The sequence below is a fragment of the Rhinoderma darwinii genome, chromosome 2 (assembly GCF_050947455.1).
Source record: "Rhinoderma darwinii isolate aRhiDar2 chromosome 2, aRhiDar2.hap1, whole genome shotgun sequence".
NCBI lineage: Eukaryota > Metazoa > Chordata > Amphibia > Anura > Rhinodermatidae > Rhinoderma > Rhinoderma darwinii.
The window spans coordinates 88253037-88276949 of NC_134688.1; the positions used below are offsets into that span (position 1 = coordinate 88253037).

Sequence of the window (23913 nt, forward strand, 5' to 3'; positions counted from 1 at the left end):
ATTGCAACAATAAATCAACGTAACTACAAGTGGATTGTAATCCCCATTCACATGTGTCAGTTCCACTATAGATGGCTGCTGTAACATCAGTCGGCCTATTGTTGGAAGCTGAAACGTTATTAATATACTGCAGTTTTTGTGTAAGGTAAGCAATAACTACTATTTAATCTTGGAAAATGTGTCTATGTGATGACTTCTTTCTGTCTTTATTCCCAGTGCTCTTAAATACATTTCTATTGATGGATGATTCCGTGACAGAAAAAAAAATGAAAATAATAAATACAGAAGAGGCCGTACTGAAAGAAGAAAAAAGGAATAAGGGAAGGCCTCCATGACTAAAATAGATGGGAGGGACACAGAGTTGGCTGGCCTATGAGAGGAAAGGGGGGGGGGACAGCAGGAGGGCTTGAGTGAGAAGGGGTGGGGATTGAAGGGGATGTACCTGTTTCCTGTTTGTGCTCTCCCTCTCTTCGCCAGGACACAGAAGCAGGAACATGTTTGTTACCCCTGCTGCGTCTGATGAGGAGGCTATGGAGCTGTTGCGGGCCGCAGCAGCCTCTCAGGGTCCTGGATGGCTCGGAGCACGAGTAGCGACGCTGCTGCAGGGACAATCGGGCGCTCCGGTCCAGGAGCGAGCAGAGTCGGCTGGAGCAAGCGGGGAGCGCTCTGTCATGCCGGTGGTCGCGGGGCTGCTGGAGCAGGCCGAGGTACAGGACCGGCGTACCAGGGGGTCGGGCAGGAGAAGAGGAGAGCCCGTTTCCCCCATGACTCAGGCCAGGGCTGGCACTCCCGGCGTGACGCGCAGCACGAGGCGCTCGCGCCCGCCCGCAAGGCTGAGTCCTGAAGACATCCCGCGGGCGCGGCGGCGCAAGAGGAGCCCATCAGTGGACCCTGCAGGCCAGACCCCAGGGCGGCCTGCCGCTGCTCTTTCGTCTGGTCCTGGGAGGAATCCCAAAACGCGGCAGCGCCCGGCGGCAGCGGCGAGGAGGACGCGGCCTTCACTTCCGGTCACATCCTCTCCTTCTTCAGCACGTGGCGGAAGGGCAACGGCGACCCTGCATGGTGATGTGCCAGCCAGAGGGTCGGCTCATGGTGTCGTCGAGGTGGAAACGACCAGAGGTCGCAGGATGAGGTCGGTGGTTGGAGTGCCAGGGACGGAACAGCTCGGAGCTGGTTCAGCGGGACGGATGAGGCATGAACTGGACCTCGGCCAATTGGATGATGCGATGTCACCCCCCCTTTACTCAGACGAAAATCGGAATTCCCCGTGCACACATTGCCAATGCGGACAGCGCCAGAGGGAGTCCGGAGCATTGGAGGACGGTGAGCGGCGGGCCTCTCCACGTGGACATGGGGGTCCGGCTGACGGGTTCACAGCCCCTGGGCAGCCTGGTGAGTTGACACCTACGTTACCATTTCCAGCTTTATTGATGTCGGGTATCGGTGTAGAGGGTGTTGAGGCGGTGGGCGTCGCGGCGGAGTCGGTCCCGTCGCTACAGGCGGGTGCGGGGGATAGTTTGGCGGAGTTTGTGGGATGTTTAAAAGTGTTAGTGGGGCGGCTAGGTGGTTCACCTTCCCAAGAATCGTCAGGTGTGGCGCCGGCCGCGGTGTGGGGGGGCAGTGTTGGAAGCGCTCCGGTTCGTCAAAACGGTGGGGGGTTGAATGCCGGGGCAGCGGTGGCAGTGGCGGCGGCGGTTCAAACAGACTCGCCAAAGGAGGTTGATAGGGTGCGTCTTGATGATCGTGCGCGCGGGGAGGTTTATGTTTGTTATGAGGGCCCGTTAGGGGCGCATTTAAAGCAGGAGGTAAAGGAAAGGATTTGGAAGGACGAGTATGTGGAGATTTTTTCCTTGCTTCCGCTGGAGAAGTTTAATTTAGATAAGGTGAAGCGGGATGAAACAAAAAAGGATGAGGAAGAAAAGAGACGGTACAGGTTGATTCCAAAAACGTTCGTCAATTGGATGCAGGCTTTTGCAATTTTGGCGAGCGTTATTGGGGAAAAGGCGCCAGATAATTGTTCCGGCTTGTTTTGTTATTTGGATGCGGTGGGGGAGGCGCATCGGGTTTATGGGGGCCAGGCCTGGCTTCGTTACGATGAGCAGTTTCGGCAGAGGAAAGCGGTGCGGCCGAATATACGGTGGGACCATAAGGACATAGCCTTATGGTTGAAAGTGACGGCACTTTATAAGCAGGGGCAGTCCTTTCCCGGGAGCGGGAATGCAGCAGGAACTTCCGGCGGGGGTAGTCAGGCCTCAGGTTCAAAATTTGGGACGTGTTGGCAGTTCAATGAGGGGCAGTGCAAATTTGGAGCGACGTGTAAATTCAAGCATGCGTGTTCACATTGCAGCGGGCAGTCACATGGAGCGTCTAAATGTTTTAAGAAGGGTAAACGACAAGGGGGAGCCAGCGGTGCGTCTGGTTATGGGGGAGACTCCGGTGAAACTCATAAAGATGGCCCCCTTTCTAAGTAGGTACCCCAATAAGGAGGGGGCGCGGTTGATTAGTTTAGGTTTTGGTTACGGTTTCATTATTCCGCCCCCTTTGCATGAGGTCCCTTTCACGCAGCGCAACCTTAAGTCGGCATATCAGCATGCGGGGGTAGTCTCGGAAAAAATCCGGAAGGAGATTGATCTGGGCAGAATGGCGGGCCCCTTTAGCACGATCCCAGTTCCAGGTTTGGTGGTGTCACCGTTAGGGGTGGTTCCAAAACGAGAAGGTAACAAATTCCGGCTTATTCAGCATTTGTCCTTCCCGAAGGGGGCGTCGGTTAACGATGGCATTGACCAGGATCTCTGTTCTGTGGTCTACACGTCGTTTGATGCGGCGGTAGCGTTGGTACGTGGTTACGGAAGAGGGGCTCTGATGGCAAAAACTGATATTCAAGCGGCGTTTCGTTTGTTGCCGGTTCATCCGGACAGCCAGAGGTTGTTGGGATGTTATTGGGAAGGGGATTATTACATTGATCGATGCCTTCCCATGGGTTGTTCGTTGTCGTGCGCGTACTTTGAGGTGTTTAGTTCTTTTTTGGAATGGGTAGTCAGGGAGGTCGCGGGGGTGGAATCAGTTATTCACTATCTCGACGATTTCTTGTGCGTTGGCCCGTCGTGTTCGGGGGTTTGCGCAAATTTGTTGGAGACGGTAAATTGGGTGTCAAGGGAGTTCGGTGTACCCTTGGCTGTGGAAAAAACTGAGGGTCCGGTGACGACCATTTGTTTTTTAGGAATTACTATCGACTCCGTAGCAATGGAGTGCAGATTGCCGGAGGATAAGTTGGGGGATTTGCGGTTGGTAGTGGAGCGAGCGTGTCGGATTAGGAAAATTACGCTACGTGAATTGCAGTCCTTATTGGGGAAGTTGAATTTTGCCTGCCGCATCATGCCGATGGGCAGGGTTTTTTGTCGGCGGTTGGCAGCGGCGACGGCGGGGGTTCGGGAACCCCATCATTTCATTCGTCTGGCTGCAGAGCACAGGGAAGATTTACAGGTCTGGCTCCATTTTCTGGCACAGTATAATGGGCGCTCTCTTTGGATGTCCCGGGCGTTAGATAGCTTCGATTTGGAATTGTTCACTGACGCGTCTGGGGCGGTGGGGTTCGGGGCGTTCTTTAAAGGTCAATGGTGCGCGGGAAAATGGCCGGTTGCATGGGTGGAGGCGGGACTGACGCGTAACTTGGCCCTACTCGAACTGTTTCCCATCGTGGTGGCAGTCACCATTTGGGGAGACAGGTTCCGGGACAAAAAAGTGCGTTTTCATTGCGACAATTTGGGGGTGGTGATGGCTATAAATAATACTTCGGCGTCGTCCCCTCCAGTGGTTCGCTTGTTGCGTCAGTTGGTGCTTTCCTGTTTGAGTTTAAATGCATGGGTGGTGGCGGTGCATGTTCCCGGGGTAGAGAATTGTATTGCTGACGCGCTTTCTCGCTCGCAGTGGGATCGTTTCCGGCAGCTGGTCCCGGACGCGGAGTTAACAGGGGTGGACTGTCCCAGTCATCTGTGGGAGCTGGTATCCAGGCGGCAGGTGCATTGATTAAACGTTCACTGGCCAGTGCGACGTGGTCGTCGTATGCGGCTGGATGGAGGCAATGGGAGGAGTGGGTGAGATCTTTGGGAGATGTGTGCTCGGATGATGATAGGATGGTGGCCTTGCTGTTTTGGTTGGGGGATGCGTTCGCCCGGGGTTGCACGGTCGCTAAGGTTAATCGCTTCGTGGCGGCCATTGCTTTCGGTTGTAAGTTACGGGGGTTGGCAGATATCACGAAGCGGTTTTTGGTGGGCCAGGCATTGAAAGGGCTGAGACGGGGTGTAGTGGTGAGGGATAAGAGGCGTCCCGTGTCATTTCAATTGTTGTGTTCCCTGGAGGTGGTGGTGCGGCAGGTGTGTCGTTCAGAGTATGAGAGCAAGCTTTTCCGGTTGGCTTTTGCGTTAGCCTTTTTTGGAGCTTTTCGGGTAGGGGAATTGGTTTCCCCCAGTTCGGTGAGAGCGGGGGGCTTGTTGCAGGATAATGTCGATTTGTATGAAGACAGGGTGGAGATAGTGTTGCGAAGGTCCAAAACGGACCAAGGAGGGGCAGGACGTCGAGTGGTTTTGCTGGCGGTCCCAAAGAATTCGGTTTGTCCAGTGTTGTGTGTCAAGGAGTACTTGGCGGGTTTAGATCTCTCAGACGGGCCGTTGCTGCGGCACGAGGATGGCTCGTTTCTGTCGCGGTATCAGTTTATTTCGGTTTTCAGAAAGTGTCTGGTGGCTAGCGGGGTGCAGGCAGAGCAATACTCGTCTCATTCTTTCCGTATAGGGGCAGCGACGGAGGCGGTGAGATGGGGTTTAGATGATGCAGGCGTGCAGCGGATAGGGCGTTGGGAGTCGGCGCGTTTCCGTTCTTATGTGCGCTTGAACATGTTGTGATATATTGATGTATAGCATGTTCCGGGTACGTGCGTTTCCGCCTGAGTATTAATGGTACGCGGCAGCAAGAGGTGGTGCGTGTATGTTCTTCATTTGTTTTGCAGGCCGTGACTCATGCATGGTGTGGATTATGGGACATTCTTTTGTGTACTGGGGTGCCCTTCGCGCGGATGTACGGCCGGACGGTCGACAGCTCAGGATTCCGCGGGACGCGGCGGTTGTGAGGTGGATGGGTATACGGGGAATGACATGGAACAGGGTATTGCCCGAGTTTCACAATTTTGTACTGCTTGACAGGGCGCCGGAGGTACTGGTGTTGCATGTGGGAGGCAACGATTTGGGTATACGCCCTTTCCGGGAGTTGGTACGGGACGTCAAGCATGATTTGCTCTGCTTATGGGCAACTTATCCTAAATTGGTGACGGTGTGGTCTGAGATGGTCCCTAGGAAGAACTGGCGGATGGCCCGTTCTGTGGGAAAAATTAACAAGGCTCGCATTAAGGCTAATAGGGCCATATCGAGCTTCGTGACGCGTAATGGTGGGGTTGCGGTGCGCCACTGGGATCTGGAGGCTGGGACAGGCAGCTACTGGAGAGAGGACGGTGTGCACCTCAATGAGGTGGGGATGGATATGTGGAGTCTGGCTTTGACCGATGGAATTGAGCGAGCGGTGGGAGTGTGGAGGAGCTCGCAGGCGTGAGGTGGTCAAGGCCTGTTTCGCTTTGGCGGGGGGGAGTCCTTGAAGTAGGTCGTAAAAAGTGGTGGGGGGGAATGCATCACGGGATGCACCCCCAATTTGTCGGCTTCTTAGGGTGTTACCCCTTTTGAAAGCTGGGTTATATATATTTATATATATATGGTGGTCATCTGCAAAAAGGTAATTTGGTGCTCCTGGGCCGGGTTACGGCTGGGGGTAAGGTATTTGTGGGCAGATGGCCAAAATTAAGTATCGGTGGCTTCAAGGACTTGCCCCTGTCATTCTGGTTGGTTTATAATGTTATGACCCTGATAGGGTCGCAGTGGGTTATTTGTTGTTATGATGTATCCCCTTTTTTGGGGATTCAAAAATTATGGTATTTAAAGTTATTGTTATTTAAATAATAAACGGCTGCTGTGGCCATTAAAATCCAACTCTGTTTCAGTGTCTGCTTTGGGAGGGTAGATTTACATAAGGGGAGAAGCGACTCGACTTATTTGAGTCAAGAAGAGGCCGTACTGAAAGAAGAAAAAAGGAATAAGGGAAGGCCTCCATGACTAAAATAGATGGGAGGGACACAGAGTTGGCTGGCCTATGAGAGGAAAGGGGGGGGGGGACAGCAGGAGGGCTTGAGTGAGAAGGGGTGGGGATTGAAGGGGATGTACCTGTTTCCTGTTTGTGCTCTCCCTCTCTTCGCCAGGACACAGAAGCAGGAACATGTTCCCGCCCGCCCGCCCTGATGTGGATCGGTTGACCGCGGCAAGAGGTTGCTGCGGATGGTGGTTCTTCTCGTCAAAGTTTATTTGCTTATTGACATTTGTATTTGGGGGAGGTTAAATTTTGTCATTGCAGCTGCGGGGGGGAGTCCTTGAAGTAGGTCGTAAAAAGTGGTGGGGGGGAATGCATCACGGGATGCACCCCCAATTTGTCGGCTTCTTAGGGTGTTACCCCTTTTGAAAGCTGGGTTATATATATTTATATATATATGGTGGTCATCTGCAAAAAGGTAATTTGGTGCTCCTGGGCCGGGTTACGGCTGGGGGTAAGGTATTTGTGGGCAGATGGCCAAAATTAAGTATCGGTGGCTTCAAGGACTTGCCCCTGTCATTCTGGTTGGTTTATAATGCTATGACCCTGATAGGGTCGCAGTGGGTTATTTGTTGTTATGATGTATCCCCTTTTTTGGGGATTCAAAAATTATGGTATTTAAAGTTATTGTTATTTAAATAATAAACGGCTGCTGTGGCCATTAAAATCCAACTCTGTTTCAGTGTCTGCTTTGGGAGGGTAGATTTACATAAGGGGAGAAGCGACTCGACTTATTTGAGTCATGCATTTTCTTTTCTATAGGCAAAGCCTATGAGAAGTTTTTTGTTAAAAGGCTTATGTCACAATATGGAAGTTTACATTAATCCTCCCTTCTGAGAAGAGCCCTCAAGGGCTAAATTCAGCACTTGTAATGCAAGGCGAGCATTACTACTATCTATACTGAGCAGATGTACATCTTATAGAACGTCAGTCACACCGGATATTAACTTCAATGGTGTCAGTAAACATTTGTACGTTATATAACAATAATGTAGTGAAAGATTGATTTCACAAAATATTTTTTAGTTAATTCTTTAATTCCTGACAATATATGACATATATCAATTTGATTTACCCCTTACCCATAGTAAATGTGTCCCCTGGGACTCAAAGTCTAATTACTCCATTATGCACACATACACAATTGCATTAGTATTTAGATGCCAAAACCAGGAGTAGGTCTAAAACACAGAAGAGGTCCAAATCTTCCCATCGTACTATCTCTCTGTGATGGTACCACTCAAGGTTGTGGCTTCCAAATACTTATTTAAAATACTGATCAAAAAACTGCGGTGTGAAAGTGGCCAAAGAACCATAAAAATACACCAGTAATATAAATGGCACATGGCAGGTGGGGTCTCTGTTACAGATTTTGCATTGGGCCCCAGGAACTTCAAGTTATATCGCTGAGGAGAAAATAAAGACTCCATGTAGATGAGGGTGTGATCCGGCCAATTGATTTGTCTAGCGCTGTCTGGCGAGGGATAAGGCCTGGTGTCGCTGGAGGACAGCGCAAGAACGGGAACAGGTAGGCATATAATGTTTTTTTCTTTTTTTTTTTAAAGTGGGCAGCTTTGGGGGCACTAAATCTACAGGGGGCTCCAAATCTACAGGGGCCCCTTTTGGGGATACTAAATCTACAAGAGACTCTATAGGGGACACAATCTACAGGGGGCATTATCTATAGGGGGCTCTACATCTACAGGGGACTCTATAGTGGGCCATATTTACAGGGTCACTATCTACAGGGTTCACTACATCTACAGGGGACTCTATAGGGGGCCTTATCTACAGAGGCACTATCTACAGGGGGCACAATCTTCAGGGGGCCCTATCTATAGGGGGCACTATCAACAGGGAACTCTACAGGGGGCAATATTTACAGCCTGTAGACTACAGGGGGCACTATCCACAGGTGGGTCTCTATTGCGGGCACTATCTACAGGGAACTCTAGGGGAGCACTATCTACAGAGGGCTCTATGAGCGTTACTGCCTACAGAGGGCTCTATGAGGGGCACTATCTACAGGAGGCTCCATAAGGGGCACGATCTACAGGGGGCTCTATGAAGGGCACGATCTACAGGGGCACAGTGTGTGTGGTGCATTCATTTACAGTGTTTGACACAATTTTATTCATGGGCACAGTGTATGGTGCTATTATATTTAGAGGCGCAGTGTATGGTACTGATATATTCAGGGGCACAATGTGTAGCACTATTGTATTCAGGGGCACAGTGTATGATACTATTATATGCAGGGGCATAGAGTTTGGCACCATGAGAATTTTATCTTCATTTATAGGTGCGGAAATGTTGGAAAAGTGATCAGCCGAAGATATCTGAGCGGCAAACGGCAGAAATGTGTCGTGGGCGGGAGAAGTCATCATAGGGGTCTGGACCGATTGAAAAAGAAAAGAGAAAAAGAATGACTCCAATCTGACTCGACGTAACCTGCGAGTCACTAAATGTAAATGTTTATTCTCCCTGTGACTGAACAGTACTGTAGTCACTGTATGATCTTAGCGAGACGATGAGTGTATCGTTCTTTTTTGTGAAACAGCAACTCCCCAGCATATCCTTAACATTGTTCATGATATACTGGGAGCTGTAGTTTTATGCCATACAAACTTATATGGCAAGGGTTAAACTGAATTTGCAAATGATCTCTTTACTGAGCTGTATTTGTGCTTGTGCTGTATATATGGACTGAGCTTGGTTCTGGTGCTGTATATATGTACTCCGCTTGGTTCTGGAGTTATATACATCATAACAACCAAGCTCAATACATATATACAGCACCAAAGAGAAGCTCAGTACATATATACATCATAACATCCAAGCTCAAAACATATATACATGTACTGAGCTTAGTTCTGGTGTTGTCTACATGTACCAAGCTTAACTTTTGTGCTGTATATATGTATTGAGCTTGGTTCTGGAGTTGTATTTATGTACAGAGCTTTGTGCTGGTGCTGTATATATTTACTGAGCTTGGTTCTGGTGTTGTATTTATTTATTGAGCTTTGTTCTGGTGCTGTATATAGGTACTGATCTTTGTTCTGGTGCTGTATATATGTACTGAGCTTTATTCTGGTGCTGTATATATGTAATGAGCTTGGTTCTGGTTTTATATTTATGTACTGAGCTTGGTTCTAGTTTTATATTTATGTACTGAGCTTGGTTCTGGTTTTATATTTATGTACTGAGCTTGGTTCTGGTGTTGTATTCATGTAGTTCGCTTGGTTCTGGTGTTGTATTTATGTAGTTCGCTTGGTTCTGGTGTTGTATTTATGTAGTTCGCTTGGTTCTGGTGTTGTATTTATGTAGTTCGCTTGGTTCTGGTGTTGTATCTATGTACTGAGCTTAGTTCTGGTGTTGTATTTATGTACCAAGCTTTGTTCTGGTTCTGTATATATGTACTGAGCTTGGTTCTGGTGTTGTAGTTATGTACTGAGCTTGATTCTGGTTCTTTATTTATGTACTGAGCTTGGTTCTGGTGCTGTATTTATGTAGAGAACTTGCTTCTGGTGTTGTATATATGTAGTGAGATTGGTTGTTATGATGTATATATGTACTAAACTTGGTTATGGTGCTGTATATATGTACTGAGCTTGGTTCTGGTGTTGTAGTTATGTACTGAGCTTGGTTATGGCGTTTTATTTATGTACTGAGCTTTGTTCTGGTGCTGTACATATGTACTGAGCTTTGTTCTGGTGCTGTATATATGTTCTGAACTTGGTTCTGGTGTTGTATTTATGTACTGGGCTTTGTTCTGGTGCTTTATTTATGTATTGAGCTAGGTGCTGGTGCTGTATATATATTCTGAGCTTGGTTCTGGTGTTGTATTTATGTACAGAGCTTTGTTCTGGTGTTGTATTTACGTACTTAGCTTGGTTCTGCTGCTGTGTATATGTACTGAGCTTGGTTCTGGCATTGTATATATGTTCTGAGCTTAGTTCTGGTGTTGTATATATGTATTTAGCTTGGTTCTGCTGCTGTGTATATGTTCTGAGCTTGGTTTTGCTGTTGTATATATGTACTGAGCTTGATTCTGGCACCGTATCTGTGCATTAGCCGAGAAATTTGTCATGGTTTACTGCGCACACCACACTATACTCCACCCTTTTCACAGTGCACAGCCTAACTAAATGGGCTGAGACCTCTTAGGATATTGAATGTGCACATATACAGTAGGTCTATACGTAATGTGTGAGTTTAATATAACGTGTCTTTTTTTTGTGTGGTAGTATGCTGTTATGGCTAGCACAGCCTAACGTGCCTTAACACGTAAAGCGTCCAACAAATGCTGCATTGACACCATGAGAAATTTACTTGTAAATATAGATATAAATGCCAGGTTCACAATGTCCTACTACTATTTGTCCTTACACATACAATTGAAGTAATGTATTTTTTTTATCATACATCAATACAGTGACATTATATTGCAATAACATAAGTAAAATATTTCCTTTGTTTCCATCATCTTTCATTTCATAACTCTGAATCAGCCAAGGTTACAGCCTCAGGAAGTTTTCTGTATAGCCTGTTAAGCAATCTCTTAAAGGCTATGTACACCTTTACAAAAAGTTTGTTTTTTTAAATAAAAATATGTATCAGTGTGATTGGTGCAACTTTGTAATTAAATTTTATTAAAAATTATTTTAAGAGGGGAAACACTCAAATTCAGCCACACCTCGAAATAAGATAATAAGGGCTTTTCCCATGAGTTTGTTCGTTGAACACTATGAACACCTGTATTTACATTTGTAATTAAATGTAATTACATTTTATTAAAAATTATTTTTACTTTTTGAGATGCAGCTGCTTTGTATCCTGTATATAGAGCAGCGGTATCTTGCTCTGTGACCTGAATCCGTCAGGTCCGTGGGACTGACGGGTTCAGTGACAGTGGGTCCTGCAGATCACTGACACGCAGGATCAAGCGGTTATTGATCACATCTACATTCATAACTTAGATGTGATAGATTACAGGTGGATCCTGCGTGTCAGAGACACGCAGGACCTGCTGTCACTATACCCGTCAGTCCCGCGGATACAGGTTTCAGCGCTAGATACAGCTGCACCGTATACAGGATACAAAGCAGCTGTATCTCAAAAAGTAAAAATAATTTTAAAAAAAATGTAGTTACAAATCACAATCACACTGATACACATTTTTATTTAAAAAAAAAAGTGTTTTCAAAGGTGTACATAGTGTTCAACGAACAAACTAATGGGAATAGCTCTTATTATCTTATTTCAAGGGGTGGCTGAAGTTGAATGTTTCCCCTCTACACTTGACTTCTGTAGAATGCACTGCTTTATATAGCTGACCAGAGAGGGTAAGTCTTACTTTTATTGCCAGTGTAAAAACCTGCCATAAGTATTGTTGTTCCCTTGTGAGTGTGGCCTGGCCTATGTTTTTTTTATCACTGCCATTGATAGACTCTTCCTTGCCACACTTTTTCTATAGAACCATTTGTCTCTAGCATACCTCAGTGGTAAAGGAATACATGCAATAGAGACCACAAAGATGGTTGTTATGGTGCCCATGAAGGATAAAAAGTACCTACCTATCCTGTTACAAGGATGGCATGGTGACAGGAACCAGCAGTGGCAGGGGGCCCCATTTTGCTCTTGCTGTGGTGCCCATTCTCTTCTATGACTTCTCCTTTTTAGTGGCGGTATTAATGTAAAGTTATACGTTGTGTTTCAATGCTAAAGAAAGAGACTAGAGTCAGCAGCAGGTCAAGACCTTGTCTTGTGACGTTTTCATTATTAAAAGTAATGTAACATATTTCTGTGAGCTGCCCTTATAACTCCTTTAAGCAGCCATACACTTGCAATAGCTGTCGGCCAACTGCTCGTATGGCAACAGCTATTTTACCGGACTGCACTATAAGCGTGCAGACTCACCTGCTCTGAACGTGCTTGCTTATTTCAATGAGGAGAGAGAAATACGCCTCTGCCGGACCCCACTGGCACGGGCTTATTCCCTATGAGATCAAAGCAGGTGGCCCCTATACACATTAAATTGTTTCCCAATCCCGCCGGAACTGGTGGGCTTGGCTGACTTATCTAATGTGTATGGCTAGCTTTACTCTCTGCAGGCAAGGTCCTAACCTAAGAGACTATATGCAGTACCTGAAGGCAGGGCCGCCATCAGGGGGGTATTAGGGGTAGTAGTGTAGGGGGCCCGGCCAAACTTAATTGAAAGGGGGGCCCGGCAACTGCCGCAACTTGCCTTTGGTAGAAAAAAACAGGCCCCTGCAATGGGGCCTGTTTTTTTCACCAAAACAATGTCGTGAGCTGCGGGCCCCCCTCTCGTGAAACACCGCCGTGAGCTGCGGGCCCCCCTCTTATCACCGCCGCTAAACACCGCACGTACGAGCGAGCACGCGACCGCGCGCGAGCGACCGCAAGCGCGCGCGCCCACGCGCGAACGACCAGGCGCGCCGCCGAGAGGGAGGCGGTGCGCCAGCAACACAAGATCTAGGGGGAAGGACAGCCACACTGGACAGCGGCGCAGTCTACTTACCTGCTGGCCCGCCTCCGACTCGTCCTCCTCGTCCGCCTCCGACTCCGCCTCCTCGTCCTCGTCCGACTCCGCCTCCTCGCCCGACTCCGCCTCCTTCTCCAGAGCGTGGCTGCGTAAGGAGAGGGGGAGGAGTCTAGTTGTTGCGCGGCGGCAGTTCTACGATCCCCGCCATTTTCTGGAGCCTGGAGGTGAAGGACGACATCTGGACCGAAGACATCGCCTGAAGAGGACTGGAGTGGGAGCAGCTCTTCTGACACGGTGAGTAAAGTGTCTCAAAGTGCTGTTTCTGTATGGCCCTGTTCACACAGAGTATTTTGCAGGCCGAAAAAATCTGCCTCAAAATTCCTTAAAGAACTTTGAGGCAGATTTTGACCTGCCCACACTATCTTGCCGCGTTTTTTGCTGCGTTTTTTGCCCGCTGCGATTGAGGACAGCAGACAAAAAACGCAGCGAAAAATGCATTTTCTGCCTCCCATTGATTTCGATGGGAGGTCAGAGGCGGAACCGCAGCAAGAAAGGACGTGCTGCTTTTTCTTTTTTCCGCGACTGGCTCCCATTGATTTCAGATTAAATCAATGGGAGGCGGTTTTGGAAGTTTTTTGGTGCTGATTCTGACGCAGTGTCCGAGTCAATATCAAGGCCCAAAAACTCTGTGAACTGGGCCTTATTGTTAGGGCTTATTCAGACGAACGTGTAATATGTCCGTGCAACGTGCGTGATTTTCACGCGCCTCGCACGGACCTATGTTACTCTATGGGGACGTGCAGACTGTCAGTGATTTTCACGCAGCGTGTGTCCGTGTGTCCGCTGCGTAAAACTCACGACATGTCCGATATTTGTGCATTGTTCGCGCATCACGCACCCATTGAAGTCAATGGGTGCGTGAAAATCACGCCCAGCACTTCCGCAGCCGTATAAACTATGAATGAAAACCGAAAAGCACCACGTGCTACAAACATACAAACAGTGTCATAATGATGGCGGCTGCGCGAAAATCACGCAGCCGCGCATCATACGCTGCTGACACACGGAGCGGTTATGACCTTTTGCATGCGCTAAACGCCACGTTTTTGCGCACACAAAAAGCACACGCTTGTGTGAATCCGGCCTTAGGGTAGGAACACACTAGGCATGAACACTGCGGATTTTATGCAACACATTTTATTGTGGAAAATCCGCAGCGTATCACAGTCGCAGCCGAGTGGATGAGATATGAACAAATCTCATCCACACGCTGCAAAAAAAATGGACCTGCAGTGTGGCTTTTTAAGCCGCAGCATGTCAATTTAATCTGTGGAATCGCCGCTCGTCTGTTTTGCGGAAATGTTGCGGTTCTGCCGCAAAAATCACACATGAGAAGAAAAAAAAGGTACTTTTTTACATTTATAAAAAAGTTTAGACTTGCCCCGGCCGTAGTCCTGGTGACGCGATCCTCTATTCTTAGCGCAGCCCGGCCTCCTGTCATGACGTTTCATCCCATGTGACTGCTGCAGCGGTCACATGGTCTACAGCGTCATCCCAGGAGGCGGGGCTACGTTCAGAAGAGAGAGATGCGTCACCTAAACTATGGCCGGGGCAAGTCTAAACTTTTTTTTCCCTGCAGGATTCCCGCAGCGGACATGCCTCACGAAACCTGCGCCACTATTTGGTGCGGTTTTGCTGGCGGAAATAATAAGCTGTGTAGTTTTACTCAGCATATCCGCCTAGTGTGTTCCTTATGATGTCGCTCCTGGAGCTGCTGCCGGTCTCTAAATAGGCAGTTGGTCCAGTAGAATTTGGAATTATTTTTTTTTGTGAACCAGCTTAAAAAAATACAAAACTTTTGTGTTAGGGCCTGTTCACATCACCGTTCGCTTCCGCTCCGGGGTTCCGTCTGAGGTTTCTGTCGGGTGAACCCCGCAACGGAAAGTGAAAGTGACAGCACAGCTTCCGTTTCAGTCACCATTGATCTCAATGGTGACGGAAACATCTCTAATGGTTTCCGTTCGTCACCATTCCGGCAGGTTTTCGGACGGAATCAATAGCGTAGTCGACTGCGCTAATGGTGACGGAAACGGAAGCTGTCACTTTCACTTTCCGTTGCGGGGTTCACCCGACGGAAACCTCAGACGGAACGGAAGCGAACGGTGATGTGAACAGGCCCTAACACAAAAGTTTTGTATTTTTTTAAGCTGGTTCACCAAAAAAAATAATTCCAAATTCTACTGGACCAATTGCCTATTTAGAGACCGGCAGCAGCTCCAGGAGCGACATCATAAGGGACACACTAGGCGGATATGCTGAGTAAAACTACACAGCTTATCCGCCCCCGGTAGCCGCAGGGAATTCCGCCAGCAAAACCGCACCAAATAGTGGCGCAGGTTTCGTGAGGTGTGTCCGCTGCAGGAATCCTGCAGGGAAAAAAAAGTTTCGACTTGCCCCGGCCGTAGTTTAGGTGACGCATCTCTCTCTTCTGAACGTAGCCCCGCCTCCTGGGATGACGCTGTAGACCATGTGACCTGCAGCAGTCACATGGGATGAAACGTCATGACAGGAGGCCGGGCTGCGCTAAGAATAGAGGATCGCGTCACCAGGACTACGGCCGGGGTAAGTCTAAACTTTTTTATAAATTTAAAAAAGTGCCTTTTTTTTCTTCTCATGTGTGATTTTTGCGGCAGAACCGCAGCATTTCCGCAACAGACGAGCGGCGATTCCACAGAATAAATTGACATGCTGCGGCTTAAAAAGCCAAAAGCCGCACTGCAAGTCCATTTTTTTTGCAGCGTGTGGATGAGATTTGTTCTAATCTCATCCACTCTGCTGCGACTGTAATACGCTGCAGATTTTCCACAATAAAATGTGTTGCATAAAATCCGCAGTGTTCATGCCTAGTGTGTTCCTACCCTAAGGCCGGATTCACACAAGCGTGTGCTTTTTGTGTGCGCAAAAACGTGGCGTTTTGCGCATGCAAAAGGTCCATAACAGCTCCGTGTGTCAGCAGCGTATGATGCGCAGCTGCGTGATTTTCGCGCAGCCGCCATCATTATGACACTCTATTTATTTATTTATTTATTTATTTCAGTTACTTATATAGCGCCAACATATTACGCAGCGCTGTACAGAGGTCCACTTTTTTACTGTCCCCATTGGGGCTCACAATCTAAATTCCCTATGGGTATGTTTTTGGGGTGTGGGAGGAAACCGGAGTACCCGGAGGAAACCCACGCACACACAGGGAGAACATACAAACTCCATGCAGATGTTGTCCTTGGTTGGATTTGAACCCAGGACCCCAGCGCTGCAAGGCTGTTTGTATGTTTGTTTTCATTCATAGTTTATACTGCTGCGGAAGTGCTGGGCGTGATTTTCATGCACCCATTGACTTCAATGGGTGCATGATGCGCGAACAATGCACAAATATCGGACATGTCGTGAGTTTTACGCAGCGGACACACGGACACACGCTGCATGAAAATCACTGACAGACTGAGCGGCCCCATAGAGTAACATAGGTCCGTGCGAGGCGCGTGAAAATCATGCGCGTTGCACGGATGTATTACACGTTTGTCTGAATAAGCCCTAACAATAAGGCCCAGTTCACAGAGTTTTTGGGCCTTGATATTGACTCGGACACTGCGTCAGAATCAGCACCAAAAAACTTCCAAAACCGCCTCCCATTGATTTAATCTGAAATCAATGGGAGCCAGTCGCGGAAAAATGAAAAAGCAGCACGTCCTTTCTTGCCCAGCCAAACCTAATTGAAAGGGGGGCCCGCAGCTCACGACATTCTTTTGGTGAAAAAAACGGGCCCCATTGCAGGGGCCTGTTTTTTTTCTACCAAAGGCAAGTCGCGGCAGTTGCCGGGCCCCCCTTTCAATTAGGTTTGGCCGGGCCTCTCACATCAGTCCCCATAATACCCCCCCTGATGGCGGCCCTGGGTACCATGATATAGTACTGGACGGAGTACCGTTAACAGGCGGTGCCACGGTAGGGGGGCCCAGAAAATTTAGCTGTAGGGGGCCCTGAAATTCCTGATGGCGGCCCTGCCTGAAGGGTATCCAGTTTTTCATTTGCCTGACTTATGTCTACTGTAATCTAATGTAATCTATGTAATCTATGTTAACCATCACTGAAAGACCCACAAGTGGCAATGCCAAAAGGTTAGTTATGAAGAGTGTGATAATAGAGCGCAAGAGTATTGAACGCTTTTTTTTTTAAGTCCCCCCAACCTATCTCTAACTTGATTTATATTATTTTGCTTTGCATACATCTGTCCACCTAATGGTTTGTCTCCCATGCTATACAACAACGATTATCCATGTTTACTTGGCCACCAGGTAGTTGCAAAAATAATATCTAGAAGCTTTTCACCCTTTAGACTATGAAAGGTTCGGGTAGATTTGAACGTGGCTAGTGAATAAATCCTGAAAGCATTAATTTAAATATAAATGGCTTCCATTTGTGAGATATCTAGTTAGTATATCTTAATACCCTAGTCATACAAAAAAAAAACGCAAAAAAAATAATAATAGGATTTTGCATTCATTACATCAGCTAAGAAAAAACACTGTCCTAGGTACCATTCAGATTTTCCTAGAACAGATCAATTCTGAAGAAACAAGTTGCTGACTGACCAATGCTTCCAAAATTAATGCAAATTTTTTTTATATATATCCCTGTGAGAGCGAGTTTCTAAACACATCCGTCTCTTGGTACATACAAACTCATTATCACCTCATTAAATGTTATGGATCTTGAGTAGAAATGAGGAATGACAGCCCATATGCCCGAAGTTCCAGGCAGAGGCCAGCAGATGTTCCGGTATAACCGGAGACGATCTAGCATGCTAAACATGGCATTGACCATTTCATAGACCAGTATAAGCCTGTGTTATTGCTGTAGAGAATTAACACAGAAAACTATACAGATGTGGATGAGATGTGTCATGATAAAAGTTCAAAACCACAGACAACATAGTGGCAAATGACAAGTACTGCTACATCAACAATGTTTAGAAGCCTTTATTGTATACTGCGTGGCTTAAACAAGATCTGGATTGTAAATACTCTCATTCATTAATGTATAATAAATAACTTTTTTTATTATTTTTTTACCACATATTGCTGTTTATTTTGATTTTGACTATACAAGGCCAATGTGATCACTTCAGATCACTCCAATTCACGTAAAAAGCTGTAGCCTTAGGTTACGAATAGTCTACAGAACTACAAGAAATGCTATTATTAGTCTAATAAGAAGGTTCTCCCATTCAAAGGGGTTGTCTATACCCTGTATTTAAGAATTCTGCGTTAGTAGAGGAGGATCTCCAGGATCCTCATCTCTTTGCCAGAGTGGAGAATGGTTCCTGTTCTGTAAGACCTGTCCTGTCCTGTCCTGCATTACACGGATGATGCATTGATTTAAATGGGCACTGTCTAATGCTTATTTTCTCCTGTGTTGGCGCTGCAGGAAAATGTAACACCTACTCCCAGGTTTTCCCACAGATTACAGCTGATCAGTTTATTGACAAGGGGCCCTTCTAACAAGCAGGGATTGTCCAAAGAAGACAAAACCTTTAAGAAACCCAAAAGAGTTTATAAAATTAAACTATTACATCTGGCAGTGGGAATGACAATCTGCCTGGTCTCAGAGTTGAGAACCTAATGAATATGTCAACATTGTTGAAGATGGGCAGTTTAATAGTAAAAATCCATGCACACGGCAGAGCCTATACAAAGGCACACAAAATCCCTCTGGTTCCACATTCTGGAGGGGAGAATATGCTTATAATATGGTCTATAATGCTATAATGAAACACATGACATCATTTTTTTTTTCTCGTGGATAGATACCGTATTGATCCCCAAAACAGAAACATCTGTGTGAAATTGTAGGCAACGGATGGTAAAGTAGGAGCCCATAGATTTCTATGTGCGCCATAAAATGGCTCTGTACAGCTCAGAACTGGTACGGAGTGGTTGTGTACATCGGGCCTTAAGCATAAAGGGTATATCCATAGAAAAGGAAAATGTTTTTGGTTGTAGCTAGACAGGTATGTTAAAAAGCCAAATACTTATTTTTTTCCCTTCACCCTGATAATCTGTAAGGGTATGTTCACACGCAGTAACCAAAAGCGTGTGAAAATACGGAGCTGTTTTCAGGCGAAAACAGCTCCTGATTTTAAGACATTTTTGTAGCAATTCGCGTTTTTTGCGGCGTATTTTACGCCCGTTATTGGAGCCGTTTTTCAATGGAGTCAATGAATAACGCCTCCAAAAACGTCCCAAGAAGTGACATGCACTTCTTTTTCGCGGGCGTCTTTTTACGCGCCATATTTTGACAGCGACGCGTAAAATTAAGGCTCGTGTGAACAGAACACCGTAAAACCCAATGGGCAGATGTTTGTAGGCGTATTAGGGGCGTTTTTTCAGGTGTAATTCGAGGCGTAAAACGCCCGAATTACGTCTGAAAACACTGCGTGTGAACATAGCCTAATAGTTGATCTCTTGTCAGTGAACCATAAAAAACAATAGCTACTCTATATTCTTCTTATCAAAAAAAATTTATGCTAATCTTTAATTGGGACTAAGTTAGATGGATTCCAAATTAGTCTGAATTCAAGACCGATAGTCTCTGGATTAGGGGATTATGATGTCATATTGGTATCATTATAATCATTCCTTTGTATATAAGTCACAATAATAATGATAATTTGCTGCAGGGTAACACAGAAACTATAAAATAGACACTAATTTGATGTAAAGTTTCTGACTGCTGGTCATGCGACTATATTTTCTTCTCTGCCGGGGAAGGTTTATGGGTAGTTAATGGAGAAATGTTCTTTACCAGGGTTGACAAATCAGAGTGAGGATTACAGAGATGCTCAAAAGTCCATAACAAATCAGGTATCACAAGTAATTAATTTCACATAGCACATTCTAAAAAAAAATACTAATTTAAAATTTTCCGAAGTCACATAAGACTGAGGCATTATTCAGGTACACTATCTAGAATGGATGCCATTATATATTACTGTGACTGAGTTCCAGGAATTTGTTGCCACCTGGAAGAATGCCAGACTAATTTTTTTAATCTTTGTAATTTTAAAGTGGTTTCAGATTCCGCTGCATGGATTCTAATGTCAACACTGCAACCTTTTAAGAGCTTTTTGGCGTCAAGTTTGCCACTGCTTACGTCCCTTAGTATAATCGAGTATACCCTAGCAATTCTATATATCCTTTAACTCTGCACACTAAGTCGGTTTATGCTGTTCTTTATACTGGTGTGTCCTTGGTTCCATTGTTTATATTGGAACACATAGGAAATGATCAATACAAAGCTCATTAAAATTATTCATACTTAGATCCATAAAAACCAAACATATGCCATTTGTAGAATAAAAAAAGGAAGCAATATCAACAAGCTTAGCATCTCATCCCTATTATCCATTACTCTATTGTGTCTACTGATTCAAGACTGACTCGTGCTCCCAAAGGAACATTAAAAATACTATATATTGGGGGCAATTCAGGGATATCATTGACCATGTTTCCTGGATGATTTGGAATTATGGAATACAGTAAAACCTCTTTGAGATGACCACCCAAAATTTCCCTGAATTTTTTTTCAGAGGGGTGGTCCTTTCAAAGAATATGGCCAGTATGCATGGGATATGATGGAAATGAAAATCTGGTCTAGATAAAAGTGTGGTCTTCTCAATAAGCAGATTTTTTTTGGAGAAGTTTCACTGTCATTTTAAATTCTTGTTTTTTAAGATTAGACATGGGAAAAGGTGGATTTTTTTTTAAGTGTTTTGAAACGGTGTTTTGTCATTGTTCAGGTCCTGACTAGAACAGGTACAGTAACTCCTTGTCTCTTTTTAATTACAAGGCGGGATACAGAGGCGCAGCTGCTGAAAATGTTGGTGGTGAGCCAAGGTGAGGAGGGACACGTGCAGCTGTGTCCATTACAATGAAGGTTTCAACTCCCCAGCGACCAATAAACATCACAACCTGTAAATAGCCAAATAACCACTTGACCGCTATCAAATTTTCTAACCAAGCAGATTTACTGCTTCGAGGAGTGGAAGGTTAGAAAGTCAAAGTTTGAAATTCCACATTTTAAAAAACCAAAATTCAAATATTTTCAGGAGTCTTATATAACATTCAGGCACATTGTGTGGCTATGTTCCTGTCAACAGTCTTGTGTAGCTTATCCTCTTTGCTAATATCCTATATATTCCCACTTCCACTACCTGCCATTTATAGAGACTTCCTACAACGACAGCACATTAACATTTCAGTAGCTCTAAATATACATAAATCCACCCAGCCAATGTGCAACATATGGCAGCTACTAAAACACAACATAATGCACACAACTATGCCAAACACAGATTATTAGCCAGAAATACGCAAGGATTATTATTTTACATTTTAATAAACACACATTCGGCCTTTCCCACACATGCAATTTTCCTTGTAACAATGATTTTACATTACGTTCAGTATCTCAGTTGCAAGTGAAGGGTTTATACACTGTTACTGTGCAGACAAGTGATGAATGGATTAGGAGTACATTCAAATATCGAAATCTAAGTAAGGGCATAAACTTTACAAAAACAATACAGGGGATGTTATGCTGACCGAAGAGTGCCCACTGTCCCAAATTCGTACTTGTTTATCTCCGAATAGCAACCCAAAGACAAAGTTACTCTATCAGCAGTAGGAGTTGCATTGAGGTAGCAGTGGTCCACCTGCCTCATCCTCACATTTAGACCAGAGATGGAGAATAGTACATAACGTTGAGAGGGGTTAGAAGTATGGGGCTATCAATAGTCTTCTTGTAATTACTTGGAAACCAGTCAATGCTGGTTTCTAAGACAAAAAGTTTTTTCACAAGCTCTAGAGGATGGAGAGGAGAAGGATAAAAGTGGTCCATTAGCCCCATTCTCAAGATGGAGAGGAAGAAATAATATTGAAAGAGGGGACAAGCTTCTTATTTGGAAACCCCTCTATACTGGTTTTCAAGATCAAAATATGGTATTTTTCCTGTGCTAGGAAACACAGTGGATAATCTGCCCCATCATGAAATTCAGAAGGGGTTATAAGGATGACTGAAGACAAAAAGGAGTTACTGGCCATTACGTGAAAACCAATTATTACTCATTTTAAAGACAAAATAAGTTATTCTACCGGCTCTAGCATTTCAGTGGGGGTAGCAGTGGTCCATCTACCCCTCCTCAAATTTACAAACATAGAAGGAGAGGGGGAGAAGAGGAACAAGAACAAGTAGAAGTCATTGAGGTGCGGAGAAGAATGACTCAAAGACATAGAACATCTGCACAAGAGGCAGCATCAAAGGGATATACTGTAAATCTGTGAATGGGAAGATAAAAATAACATAGCAGGACATAACAGAATAGCTTAGTAAAGTGATGCAGAGGAAATACAATCAATAGATTCCATTACAGCTTACAACTGCAACAGCTTGAGAAAAAAAGGAATAAGAAGAATAATAAAAAAAGGTGGAAAATGTTCACTCACCCAAAATCATGACTTCAGCCTGCAGGGTCTGGCAAACACAGGACGCTTCTCCTCAGATCTTGTGAGGAGGGGCTGCTCGCTTCTCAGCCCCTTTTCTTTCAGTCGCTTCTCAAGCACTCAGTCCACTCTTTTCTTTAGACAGCAATTGGAAAAGACCTTTACCAGCACAGAAAAGGGAGAGGAAACGTTAGGGCTCTGACAGAATGTGCGACAGGAGAGTCTGGGATGTAGGGGGAGCAGAATAAGCTTGCGGATTTCAATTGAGATTCAGAGTGGGAAGGATGATGCCCTAAAAACACTTCTGACAGGCTAGGCTAGGGTCCAGCGGTATGAATGGAATAATCGTGGTGTGTTCAAAATCCCAGAAACTCCGGTGTTTTTCCTATTTGTAAACTGTTACTGAGCTGCAGGACTAAGAAGGCAGCTGCAGAACTAAGGCAGATTACAGAGTTTTGGACACTTGGAGAAGCCAAGTCCTCATCACTTCCTGCACATGGGGGATATTTCTGGCCAAGTTCCAAGAAGGGTTCACCCCAGCACCTCTGCCTTTAGTCAGTGCACACAAGAAAACTCCCAAAATAGCCGAGGAAAGTACTGGAGGAGGAGATGCACTCCCTGTAGTACCGCTGGTATCCCACAGCTCTGTTCTGCACTGTGCCAGGTGAAGGGTTGGGCTTGATCTCACCTGGACTTGCTTTCCATTGGTGGAGTTGTTTTGCCAAAGGGAGGTAAGGGTGGGGAGAGTAGACGCTATGGATTTAACCCTTTTGTTTACTTCTGTCTTTTACATTGCAACCTTTGAATTCTTATACATCTAGTATCATTTATGGTAGAAGGATTTTGGAAGTTAAACTGTGATACATATTGCCATGTTTTACATTGTAGCGTTCAAGGAGTTAACTGGGTTAACATCAATTTTAACAACTTTACTGTCACCTTCTGTTCACATGCTTCTAATCTGTCAATCTTGTTGGTTTACTATGGTAGATACAGAATAACTAGGTCATTTTCTAAATGGAATAAACCTTAATTGTACAGCAGAGATGACATCTATTTAGCTTGGACATGTACGTTTTGATAAATAGGGGCCATGAATTCAGTAGGTTGTAGAAGTCGCAGAATTTTTCAAAAATAAAGTTTTAGCCTTATTCAAAACTTTATTTTATCATAAGTTAGGGCAGTCTAAAAGTTTACCCCTTATAGGTACTTTATAAATGTCATAGTATAGTTTATACTATACTTTATAGTTGTCTAAATCTTATAAAAATCACAAATCGAACCTGTACAAAATCTACTTAACCATTTAAATAATATAAACTTTATTTATTACAATAAATTAAGGACATGGCTGGCAGTGCACGGGTTAATCCAGTTCATGTTAGCCACAAATCAGACAGAGGATCCGATATTTATTAATTTGAGTGTTTGTAGGCTAACACCATATGTGCAAATATACTTTGCTATGATCGTAATACATTTTGTGTATACTATTTGTTTTTTGCACCAGTTTTGTGTTCACAATTAGTTGCAGAGAATAAATGGGGCAGTTTTTGGGGCAGTTGGGCACTTTTTATTTGTCAGCTCATCACCATAGATTCAAGAACTGAATTGTTGATGGATCAGTGACAGCCATGGCCACATTAACCCCTATGTTCTTGCCTTCCT

The 23913-nt window shown here is 45.3% G+C and overlaps 1 protein-coding gene across 2 annotated transcripts in view; it reads right to left on the reverse strand.

Moving 5' to 3' along the window:
- The window catches only part of ZNF385A (zinc finger protein 385A), a 211098-nt gene extending 188232 nt beyond the window's left edge, over positions 1-22866 (reverse strand). The window contains exon 1 of one of the 2 annotated variants that reach the window (XM_075851880.1): positions 22249-22866. In XM_075851880.1, coding sequence (XP_075707995.1) covers positions 22249-22258 — 10 coding nt within the window. In that variant the 5' untranslated portion in view covers positions 22259-22866. The remainder of the gene's footprint in view (positions 1-22248) is intronic. The other variant, XM_075851881.1, reaches the window with a different exon arrangement.
- Positions 22867-23913: the final 1047 nt, after the last annotated feature.